The sequence below is a fragment of the Fusarium vanettenii genome (genome assembly GCF_000151355.1).
Source record: "Fusarium vanettenii 77-13-4 unplaced genomic scaffold NECHAsca_153_unmapped, whole genome shotgun sequence".
Classification (NCBI taxonomy): domain Eukaryota; kingdom Fungi; phylum Ascomycota; class Sordariomycetes; order Hypocreales; family Nectriaceae; genus Fusarium; species Fusarium vanettenii.
The window spans coordinates 4197-17113 of NW_003315737.1; the positions used below are offsets into that span (position 1 = coordinate 4197).

Consider the following 12917-nt stretch of genomic DNA (forward strand, 5'->3'; position numbering starts at 1 on the left):
TATATAACTCCGAGTAACTACCTTTTTTCTAGCCGCGAGATAAATAGGCCTATTAGGACCCTAAGACCTTTAAATACCCTTGCGATAATAATAATAATAATTTAATTAAATAAAAGCTCGGTAAAGATAAACTCTAGCGGCATTACTTCCTTAACCTAGACTATAGTATAACCTAGGCGGAGTACGCGAAGAACCTTTAGAACCTATACTAAGACCTAAAGGCGGACGACGGGAGGATACTTCTTAATAAGTCTTTCTATACTATACTATAAATACTTAGGAATAAGCTAGAAAAGGTTATTATAGTCGCTCGCTACGAGATTATAATCTATAGGAAATACCCGAAGCTAAACTCTAAATTCCCTTATCTTATACCTTTCCTTCTAGGTAATTACGAAAGGGTAATTAAGTATAATACTAAGTAGGGATTTAGCGATCTTTAAAGGTAGCGAGAAGCCTACTATAGATAAAGATTTTATGTAGGCTTTATCTTCTATGTATATAATAACGTACACGATAAGTGAGTGGATCAAACAAGTGAGTGGATCAAAAATCCTCACCCTTCTCAATTGAAAATTCTATAAAAACACAACAAATCATCTAATCAATTAAAACTAGTCGCTATACTCTTCTTCAGACATTGCAACAACTATCTGACATGTTCTTGCATTATGCCCCGTCTTGCCGCATCCTCCACAGCGCCTTTCCCTCGGTCGCCCCGACCCTCCTTGACCACCACTTCTCGACGATTCCCCCTCTACCTGCCCATCCACATTCATCTGATCAATTGCTTCCCTTGCTTCCCCCACTGTCATCACTCCTCCTTTCTGTAGTCGCCTCCGTTTTGCCCTCCGCCGCCGGCTTAGTGTCTCATTTGCCTGCTGAAGATCGCGGACCTCGGCCCTCAACAAGGCAAGCTCATGCATAGTTGCCTTTGTTCCCTTGGAAAGCGACTTTAATGCTTCCAGTATTGACTCTGGCGAGCTACTATGATGCCTTCTGATTCGTCTATCGAGGTATTCAGATTGAGATTCGGCCTCAAGGACCGTCTTTGGCGTCTTTGAAACCCAAGTAGTAGAGAGCCCGGCCTCCTCCTCAGCCGGCGTCGGCGTCCGTAGCTGCACATCAAGCTTCGAAATCACACTTTCCGGATCAAGAGGAATAATGCCAGCCCCTCTAAAAGCTGCCTTGATGTTTTTCTCTGTCATGGTGGCCTGAAATGCTGCATAAAATGCTGGAAAGAACTCGGTCTTGGAAACGTGGGTTATAGAGCATCGCATTAGATGCTCGATTTCTCGACCATATGCCCTCTTGAGCAGGCTAAAGTACCCGACGTCGAGGGGCTGAAGCAGATGAGACGAATGAGGCGGCATAAAGAGCGTAACAATCTTGTTTGCCTGGCAATATTTCTCAAACTCGAGAGAGTGGTGACTTTCGTGGCCGTCGAGGATCAAAAGACGATAGCGGCCAACCGATCGCGTCTTGGTGTACCGGTCAAAGTGCTTCAGCCACTCCAGACCCAGCTCATTATCGGTCCAGCCATTGGGAGACGTTGCAATGGCCCAATCGTCCGGGAGATTGCTGTCTCGGTACCAGTTGGCGAGGTGATACTGGCCCGCACCTATGATGAACGGCGGGATCGCCCAGCCTTCCGCATTGATCGCCTGGATGACAGTAATCCATTCCCGGCTTCCAGGCTGCACTAATTTCGGTCTTGCACGCCTTTCTGTGCCTGTGACGACCATTCCGTTTGCAATGACGCCCATCATAAAGCCAACCTCATCGAAGTTGTAGATATCGGCCAGGTCGATACCGTATTTGGCGATTGTGTTCTCCACGAGCTTGAACCACTTTCGAATCTCAGTTGGATCTTCGCATTTGGCCCTCTGGTAGTCGTATCTACGAAAAAAGCGCGTCTTGAGCTCATCGTGTCGCTTGACGAAGTTGGAAGCCCAGCGCTTGCCGACGGGTGGTGCGTTCCGGTCGGCGAGCAGTCGGTTGGCCATTTCTTCCACACCACGCAGTCGTGGGGGGAAACCTCGCGAGTCCAGGTCTAGGATGAACTGAACTATGATCTGTTCCTCTAGATCGGATAATTTGCGTGATTTGGGGGTGGTATCGCGCTGAGACTGAATGCCATTGTGTCGGCGCCATAGTGTACCATAACCAACTTTATAGGTCTTTGCAGCGCGTTTGAGACCTAGATTGGGGTTATTTTGATAGGCATGAAGTGCCAGAAGGATTCTTGCCTCATAATTTGTCTGTGACATGCTTGGTGGTGAAGAATCAATTGATCAAGTAGAGAGGGTGGAGGATGAGGGATTTTTGATCCACTCACTTGTTTGATCCACTCACTTATCATGTACGTTAAGCATTTTATATCTTTTATCTAAGACTAATAGGAAGAGAACCTCTATTATTTTAATTCCCTTATAAATAATTAAATAGTTAGAGCAAAGAATATAGGCCTTACTTAGCGGGAGTATCTTATAAAGGCAAGATAACCTTATGACTTTAACCTTTATGCGATCCCTTTAATGCCATAGCAAGGAGGTTAGGAGTACGGTCTTATTAATATATTTGCCCTCTTCTGAACCCTTCGAGGTTTAGTAGGACTAATATATACCGAGCTTAAAATGATTTATTTCCCTAAGACCTTAAAAATCGACGGAAAAGAGGATATACCCTTAGTTATATTTAATCTATTAATACGGGACTAAGTGCTCGACAACTAGACCATAGACGGGAAGTCTAAAAACACCTCTTATAACGATAATCTAAATAGCCTTAAAGGGATCTATTAAACTATTATCGCAGATAAGCTTAGGATTAAGGATAGGCATTTCGAGAAGCGGGTCTCTTATACCCGGGTTAAGCTATAAGAATTTTCCTACGCGGATTTAATTAATTATACCCCTCTTAAGCTTACTAACTAGGTCCCAAAGCACTAGCTTTATACCGACTTAGGAGGATATATAATTGCGGACGTTAAGGATATTAGCTACGTTAGTAACTAGCAGACTTATTACTTAATTATGCCCCCTACGATCGAGGATAATAAAGAGGCTAAGGTCCCTTCAGGAGCTAGGCCTTTTATATCCCTACGAACTAGAGTTACCCTCTTAACCCTTCCTTAGGATATAATCAAATAGTATACTAATAATAGGATCGAGGTTAAGGATAATATACCGATCTACATAGATAAAGAGGTAATATTAGACTCCGACGATTTAAAAAAGAAAAAGAAACTAATTATAAAGCTAATTAGCTCCGCTTTAAAGAATAGTAAGGATAAGCTTATAACTCTAGCGCCTTAGAAAAAGAGTTAGCCTAAGACTCTATTAAAGCCCTTAGCTAACTTATCGTTAAATACCCCGAAATGCAGCCAGCCCTCGTCCCTTAGTAGGTCAGAATTCTAGCCCTCTAAGCCCTTGGCCTCTTCCGAAGATAGCATAAGCAAGGATAAGAAAAAGGCTCTAGCCGAACTATCTAATTAGATAATAGATATAAGCATCTAGGGTAAGACTTAAGATAGGCGCCTATATATCATAGAGGAAGGTCTATAGATTCGAGGTACTAAGGACTTTAATTATTTAAACTATGAAAGTAATAAGGAGTTAATATTAAAGAGGAAGGTTATTAGACCCGGCATATAAGCTATATTAGGTAACCCTAGAGAGAAAGGCTAGCTTAGAGAGGTAAGAAACTAGGCCACGCAGCGACTATTAACCGGGAATTATATAATGTATCTCCCTGCCGGGTTAGTAAGACTATCTTAGTAGGATAAAATCTTAGCTATAGCTATATAGCTATAAATACCCGCGATAGCATTAAGGGAGAGCAGAGATAAGAAAATAAGAAAGCGCCAAAAGAGCCGAGATAACTAATTAGATAGTTAGCCCTATTTAGGAAGTAGTCTAATATATTAAAAGGAATTAGTAACCTTAGAAGAGGAATTAATAAGGGTTTTAACGAGGCTTCTTAGGAGCCGTAAGGATAGGCATTGAAGCCTCGTGGGGAGCTATGAGTTAGGGGAAAAGCATACTAAGCTATTTTAGGCTACTAAGTAATTTCTTATATATAGAAAAAGGAGGCAGAGGTCATAAAGCCTTACCTTTATTATTACTTTCGCGGGCCCCGATAAGAGGACTTTTGGGCTTCTTTATGGGTTATATCTTTATTGCTATAAATTAATTAATTACTCTTATTATTTTATATTATATTTGCCTCACGGGAAAGTGCGTGAGATCTTTCTTTTAAAAAGACCTTAAAAAGAATACGTGGAAATTCGACTCTTTTAGCTATGTGGTTTGGTGTGTTCTGTTCCTCCAACAAACTATAGCTCCACAAGAGCTACAGGGTAGGCTAATAGGCTTGATTAGGTAGAAAAGCCGGCTTCGGAGGGCTTTAGTGACCTCGGAGTCTGTAAAAGATAGGGCTTTTTGGGTAGGTAAGACTCCTAGCCACTTACGGCCGAGATAGCTAGCATTTTCTAGCCTAGCATGCCTATAGCTAGGGGGGAGGTCCTCTAAGAAGCCTGCTAGCCTAGCCTTATTAGCTTCTTTTAGCACCTGTTGGGCTGTTTTCCCTAGTCTAGGCTGGCCTTGGTTAGGCTGGCTTTGGTCTAGGGTAGGCTGGGCTAGGGGCTTCCGGATGAGGCCTAGGGTAGGCTGCGAGGCCTCCCTAGCTGCTAGGAATAGCTCGTGGGCTAGGTCTCTGTGTAAGGGTATTCCTAGGCCTCCCTCTCTGACTGGAAGGGCTATAAGGCTTGAATTAGGCTCCTTTGGGCACTCACTAGGGCTTCTAGCCACTAGGGCTATAATAGCCTCTCTTATAAGGGTATCAGCCTCTTCCCAAAGGTCTTCTAGCCCGGCTGGGTCTAGTTGCCTCTGGAGGTGCCTTAGAAGTAGCTGGATACTGCCTCTAAGAAGAAGCAAAGAGTGCTGCTTAGGAAGGTCTTGCAGGGCCTCTAGGGCTTCCTATAGGGTAGCTAGCTTTTCTTATAAGAAGGTTCTTCTAGGCCGGATAGGGCCTATATAAGTACCTAAGGCTTTTAAGCCTTCTAGCTTAAGGTCCTCTATAGCCTTTTCCTTGCTTTTAGCTAGGTTAAGGCTAAAAGGGGAGCCTTTTAAGACCTCCTTAGCTGCCTCTAGGGTGCCTTGCGGAGCCTTATTAAGTATATAGAGGTCATCTAGGTAAGCTACTAAGGTTGCCCTAGGTAGCTTCCTAGCTAGGGCCTCTAGGGTAGGTCGAAAGGCAAGGGAAAAAAGAAGAGGTCCAAGAGGGTCACCTTGCCTTACGCCCTTAGCCGAGGCTATAGCTGACCCATCTTCTATAACTAAGATAGAAGGGTCATTATAGGCCCAAGCTGCTGCCTTATAGTGTTACGACCCTCGCGGTTACGTCACGTGTCCCCCATAAATCCCGAGTTCTGAACTACTAATCACAATAGGACCGATATCGTCCCTGGACCGCGTCGGTCCTGGAACGATATCGCGCCCTCTCGCGATCGGCTTTACTTAAGGAAGCCCAAGTATATAGAATATACTCATTGCACTTTCTTATATAGTAGCTACCTCAGCTATTAATACAACTTGGTTATACTTAATACCTTTGAGTATATTACTAGACGTGATATTATACTAACCTTTAAGGCTACGCAATATAATCTAGTGCTAATATAAACTAGTATGACCGGTTTATCCCTTGGGAAATATCCTCTCGTTATATATTGATAGCTCTTATTTATTGGATTACTTACGTTACCTTGAATAATATCGAACGCAATAGCTACTTAGGCTACTCCTAGCAATAACTACTAGCAGGTTCTACCTGCCAACTACCCACCTGCCCCTATCGTACTAGCTTAGGCTGACCCTGACGGCGACGAAGAAATGGATAGCGACGACGAAGAAGTCGAGCAACTCCGTGCCTAGGTTACTACTATGACCACCGAAATGGAGGAACTTAGAGGACTTATCGATCGCATGGTCGCTGCTTAGTAAGCCTAAAACTAGTAGTACTACGAGAATATCTAGAATGTTAATAATATGGCGATTGCCGCTATGAAGGGCAAGGATATTAGAGAAATCCTAAAGCTAGAATAACCGGAGAAGTTTAATGGTACCGCGTATAAGTTGCTAACGTTCCTTACGTAACTACGCGCGTTTATGCTCTATTACCCTATATAGTTTACTATGGTATCTAGTAAGGTTTAGTATACCGCAGGGCATCTCACTAAATACGCTGTAGCCTAGTTCGAACCTATTATGAAGGAATATCTTATTAAACTACTTAATGAATACTCGCTATGGACCACGAACCTCTATTCTAGCTTTAAAGCCTTCGAAGCCGCGCTCTAATAAGCCTTTGGAATAGTGGACGAAAAGGCCCTAGCGGAAAGAGAAATTAAGGCACTCCGATAAACCCGCTCTGCGTTAGAATATAGCACTAAGTACCTCTAGCTCGCCTTGAAGCTTAACTAGGACTAGGAACTACTAATGTCCTTTTTCTTTGATGGACTTAAGAAGGAGGTATAGGCCGAACTCTATAAGGAAGACCGGCCTAATAACCTCGTCGATTATATCGGCCGAGTAGTTAGGATCGATGACTAATAGTTCTCTTAGAAGAAACTCTAGAACCCCCGCAACGGTAAAGAAAACTATTAGAAACCTCGATTCGATGCTAACTAAGGGCGATACCGATAAAATGATATATCCTATGGAACCTACATAGGACCTATGAAACTCGGAGTAACCTAATAGAAGAAACGCGACTACTATGGACTTAAATGCCGATATTGCTATAAGATAAACTATATCGAGAAGATCTGCTATAAGAAGTAGCGCGATATTAAGGAAGGCCGCTATTAGCTATAGTAATAGCGACTCCCCGAAGGCAAGAAGTAGGTAAGATTCGCATAAGCTGATAACGAACCATAGATAGCTCTCTGAATGACTAAAATGCTCGGCATGGCCCGGACTGGGTATAATAATACCGGTCTGGAACTAGGAGAAGTTGCTATGCCCTACGACTAAGCATACCTTACTGAGGAATAGTTTAGACATAATAATTGCCCTTAGCCGAAGCCACGGTATACTACGATGAAACCCCTAAAGGCGGGACGGTTCTATCTCACGGATGGGTCGGAATAGGAACCATTACCCGAATTAACTAATAAACCTGATAAAGACCCTAATACTAAGACTATCGCAGTGATAAGGCGAATCAAGCGATACTACTAGGACCCTAACTACGGCGCCGGAGCTGAAGCCTAGTGATAACTGGCAATAGCCTAGATTCGGAACTAATAGAAGCCTAGGACGGATGATGTCCTGTGGAAGGAGGAATACTACCCTTAACTTTACGACGAACGCGGTAACCGATACTGGAATTCGCTGCGAGAACGGTATATCTAGACCGCAAGGGAATACGTGAATACTACCGATATGTAAGATATATGCATCCGCGTATATCACTAAATGACGATCGAAGACCCACGATACCCGGAAGTACCGTTTAACGCATAAGACGACGTGCGAACCTACCTAATATATAAGGAATACCCTAGTATTTTATGAATATCATGCTAATACCACTGGTGTGAGGAATATAAGAAGGAAAAATAGGAATAAGACTATTTTCTAATTCCCCTACCATACTAGCCCAACGATAAACCATACCTATGGTACGAAATAGAGGGATACTAAGTTTTCCACTGGTATGACTCCATCGGTATTGCAGGAGCACGATATAATAAAGACCTATATGAGATAATATGTAAGCACGAATAGAATAACTATAAAATTAAGAAATAGTAAGAATAAATCCTTAGAACTACTTAAAGGGAACTAGGAACCTCCGGATTAATAAAATAGGAGGAAGAAAGCGACTCGGATATGGAAGATATCCCTATCCGAGCACACCACGAGGAGATAGCTATGAACTCATAATAAGGACTACGCTATGACATAAGGGACGATAAGCGTACCCGATCTATATACCCCCGATACGAGGAAATCTTATGGATCTCCTGTAAGGATTACTATTGCAGCACATATATCTAAAGCAAGCGAGAAAACGACTGTTTTCCCATATAGCTATAGGGACCTAACGATAAGCCCTACCTTGCTTATGAAACCCACTAATATAGGATTCACAGATGGAACGAAGGAATTGGCGTGGCTAACATCTGCTTCACCCTAAGGACAGATAGATCTATTACCCTCGAGTGATGGTTCACTATTGCCATATGGAAGACTATGACGGAAGAAAGATAGGCCCCCGAAGGAAGCTGCCCTAGCATAGAGGTAATACTCTGTAGCGAAGATACGTGCCTAAGATACGGGAAATACGTCCTGGCCACACACGATAGATTCGAATGAATAGCGAAGGAGGGATTTAATTTCCTCATACGCATAGGAAAATAAGAAGACGAGGAATGGTATTAAGATATCTAACCACACCTCGGAGAAGACTAAGGACCGATAGACCGGATCCTATAAGACTACGCCGACTATATTAGATGCGGCGACCTCGATAAGGTCTACCCTATGAGGGAAAGGAATCATAGCGACTACCCCGACGACGGCTAGGTCGCAGAATAAGCCTACTAGGAATGGCTGCACGAATAAGATAACCACGACTATGAGGCATGCGCTAATAGCGAGTATGAATATGACCACCTTAGCTACGCCCTCAATAAGTCAAAAAACTAGATATCCCGTCTGATATAGGGCAACGGATGGATGAATAAGGGGACGAACTACCCTGAAAGGCCCTCTACTCTATAGACGGAGGATATAGGCGACGATGCCTAGAATTGAAAGTATGAGTCAAGGGATAATGGTTGAACGCTTTAGTGGATAGCGGAGCTGAGTAGAACTACTTCGACCTAGCGACGGCGAATAAGCTTAAGCTACTATGGAGGCATAAATGTAAGCCCTATACGGTGCATAACCTCGAAGGAACACCTTTTGATTACGATAATAGAGCTATTAACTACGAGATTGATTACCTTAAGGTCTTCGTTAAAGGAAAGAACTAAGGAATCTTATTCGATATTATACCAAACTAGAGCCACGATCTTATGCTCGGGTACCTATAGTTATAACGCTTTAACTTATATTTCGACTGGAGAACTAGCTAGATACTCTCTTGCGATGCTGAGATATCCTCTATATTAAATAACGACTTAGATCGGAGATCTTAAACTTCTATTAATAACGGAGAAGTTAGGAAGAGGCAAATACGAGATACCTCTCCACCCATAGGGACAAAACACAAATACTATAATAGATAGAAACGATAATAATAAAGAATAATCGCACGAATTATATAATAGTTCCACGCACTCGAAAAAGACCTCGAGAAACTAAAAAAGGATAGCCCGGAAGAGAAACGACTTAAGAATATACTATGGAAGTATAAAATCTATAAAAGACTCTTCGCGGAAGAACTCGAGATAGGTCTACTAGAATATACCTCGTATGACCTAGAAATTAAGTTTATCGACGGGAAGTAACCCGGCTTTAGTAAACTCTACCTACTTAACGAAGCATAACTTCTAGTATTAAAGGAATATATCGAAGATATAATACGGAAAGGATATATCAGGGAAAGCAAGTTATCTATTAGATACCCCGTTATATTCATTCCGAAGAAGAATAGAAAGCTCCGACTTTATATCGATTTCCAAATGCTCAATGCTATTATAGTTAAGGATCGCATACTATTGCCCCTTATCAGCGAGTTAAAGGATTAACTCTTTGGTATAAAGTATTTCACCGCACTCGACCTCAAAGGAGCCTATAACCTTATTCGGATTAAAGAAGGATATAAGTAGAAAACCGCTTTTCGTACTAAGTATAGATTATTTAAATACCTCGTTATGCCTTTTAGACTCACTAATATACCTACTATATTCTAACGAATAATTAATAACGTGCTATGAGAATACCTAGATATATTCGTTGTATATTACCTAGACGATATCCTTATCTTCTCTAAAACGGAAGAAGAATATATAGAATACGTCTATAAGGTACTATAGATACTATAGAACGCTAACTTATTAGTGGAACCTGAAAAAAGTAAATTCTATGCCTCGGAAGTAGAATTCCTCGGATATATTATCTCTTATAATGAAATATATATAGACCCTAAGAAAGTCTTAGTAGTCAGAGACTAGAAGGAGCTAACTAACGTCAAGGAAGTATAAGCCTTCCTCGGATTCGCTAATTACTACCGCAAGTTTCTTAAAGCATTTGGGAAGACCGCTATACTATTAATAGAACTCACGAAAAAAGATAAGATCTTCGTATTTGGGAATAAGGTTAAAGATACCTTCGATAAAATTAAGGAACTTATCCTAAGCGAACTAGTGCTTAAGATATTTAACCTATCTCGATAAATCAAACTCGAAACGGACGCCTCGGACTTTGCCCTAGGCGCTTAGATCGGATAACGAGATAATGAAGGATGACTATACTTAATCGCATTCTACTCCTATAAGCTATACGGAGTAGAGCTTAATTACCCTATCTACGATAAGGAATTCTTCGCAATCGTTAATATATTTAAGGAATTTCGATATTATCTCCTAGGAAGCCGATATTAAATTAAGGTCTATATAGACTATAAGAATATTTCCTACTTTGCGATAACCTAAGAACTTAGCGGATAATAACTATGATATACCGAATACCTCTTAGAATTCGACTATATTATTATCTATATTAAGGGATCGGAAAACGGCTGAGCGGATGCTATTAGCCGGAGACCTGACCTGGATATGGGAAAAATCCGAACTAAGGAATAACTGCTATACTTTATAACCGAAGGATACCTATAATAACGAATTATCGTATGCATTAAGTAATAGCGATACCCGAACGTAACCTACATAGTGGAATAGGGTAATCTACTCTTTATAAAGATCCTGGAGTATAATAAATAACTCCTAGACGATGAAAGAATAGATAAATAATGAGTCCTAGATGAACTATGGCACGACCTCGTACGCGAAATCCATAGCTACTAGTTATACGGGCACTAAGGAATTAATAAAACCCTAGAATGAGTTAAGACGACCTATACTTTTCCTAATATAAAGAAAATCGTTATAATAATTATTAGCTAATGCGACCTTTGCGTAAAAACTAAGGCATGACGCTATAAGCCCTATGGTAAGCTATAACCCCTACCGGTACCTTAGCTACTATGGGAAGCTATTACGATGGACTTTATCACGAAATTACCCCTATTAGAAGAACTAGCTACTAGAAACTTCTATAATAATATTCTTATCATCGTGGATAGACTTACGAAATTTTCTTACTTTATACCCTATAAAGAATTAATAATAGCAGAAGAATTCGCTTACCTTTTCTACTTTCACGTCGCTAAAATACATGGCATACTACTTGAAATCATCACGGATAGAGGACTATTATTCGCTTTAAAGTTCTGGCAAAGCCTTATAGGATACTTGGGAATTAATTATAAGCTCTCTATAGCGTACCATAAGGAAATAGACGGACAAATAGAACGTATAAACTAAACACTGGAATAGTACCTTCGATGCTATATTAACTATGAATAAACTAACTGGGTTGAGAAGCTACTAGCCGCTTAGCTAGCCTATAATATAGCTATAAACGAAAGCACGAAGACTATATTAGCATACGTAAACTTCGGATTTATACCGAATGCTTACTAATAATTACGAAATACTGTTATTAACCCTAAAGTAATCCTTACTAGCGATTAACTATGTAATCTATATGAAGAAATGCGGATAGAACTCGAGTTCGTTAAGAATAGAATGATGACCTATGCTAATAAGAAAAGGATTAAGGGACTAACCTTCTCGGAGGGAGATATGGTCTACCTCGCAATAAAAAATATCGAAACGAAATAATAAAATAAAAAACTTGATTATAAATATATTGGATTATATAAAATCAAATAGAAAATCTCAAAATATAACTATGAATTGGACTTATTACCTAAGGTTAAGCTCTATCTAATCTTTTATATTTTATTACTTGAATCGGCATAAGATACTATCTAGGTAAAAATAAACGACGAACCCGATATAGAAGTTAATAGACCAGAAGAATATATCGTGGAAGCTATCCTTGATATGAATAAAATTAATAGCAAAATAATGTATTTTGTTAAATAGAAAGACTACCTCGACTTAGAAAATATATGGGAACCCCTAGAATACCTTATTGGTGCGTAATGCCTTCTGAAGAATTTCTATTAATAACGCCGGAATTAAATAAAGGCGAAGCGTTAAGAAAGTCGTTGCCTAGACTAAGGGACGCCTAGTTAATATCATTAGGGATATGATTAACCTGGAGATTACGGACGATAGTATCTTCGTGAGCATCTAGTATGGATAAGATACCGTCTTGTTGCTCTACCTCTTGGAGACCCCGATGAGTGGCCTCTGAATGCTTCTCCTTTACCCGGGCCCGAATCTTGCGAATGCGCGATAAATGGCCTGCAGTAGCCGCTAGGCGAGACTGCAGCGTAGCTATCTCCTTATGAAGCTTTAATAAATCGTCGCTAGCCTTACCCTTATCTATCTCTAATTTCCTCTCTTGCTTCATTAGACTGGTAACTGCGAGATAATATTAGAAATGGGGATTATGGCAAAAAGAACGCGGAAAATTAAACTTATGAGATAATGCCATATGAGTACTATCGCAAGACTTTTTACTACGGATGTACTCGCTATAGCGAGCGGAATCCGCGGATATTAGGCACTTCTTGCTAGAATGGAAGTAATGAGTATAGGGCATATCGGCCTCTTTATTAGTAAACTCGACGGAGAGGGTAAGCGCGTTAATTTCCCTGTCTTTGCGGGAAGACTGTTTGGAGATATGGTTAGATATCGCGCGATATAA

General features: G+C 40.8%; 2 protein-coding genes across 2 annotated transcripts; both read right to left on the minus strand.

The window, feature by feature from the left end:
* Positions 1 to 1561: 1561 nt before the first annotated feature.
* NECHADRAFT_64996 (uncharacterized protein) lies at positions 1562 to 2141 on the minus strand (the record flags this gene model as incomplete). The annotated part of the gene is made up of 2 exons (XM_003039146.1): positions 1968 to 2141; positions 1562 to 1832 (listed from the first exon to the last, which is right to left on the minus strand). Coding segments are annotated over exons 1-2 (309 nt in total), but the record flags the coding sequence as incomplete, so codon positions are not given.
* A 1981-nt stretch (positions 2142 to 4122) lies between these two features.
* On the minus strand, positions 4123 to 5329 carry NECHADRAFT_89343 (uncharacterized protein; the record flags this gene model as incomplete). Its single annotated transcript, XM_003039147.1, has 5 exons — positions 4123 to 4175; positions 4472 to 4759; positions 4796 to 4969; positions 5045 to 5158; positions 5326 to 5329. 5 exons carry the CDS (start codon positions 5327 to 5329, stop codon positions 4123 to 4125), a joined length of 633 nt encoding a protein of 210 aa, XP_003039193.1.
* Between the last annotated feature and the right edge of the window lie 7588 nt (positions 5330 to 12917).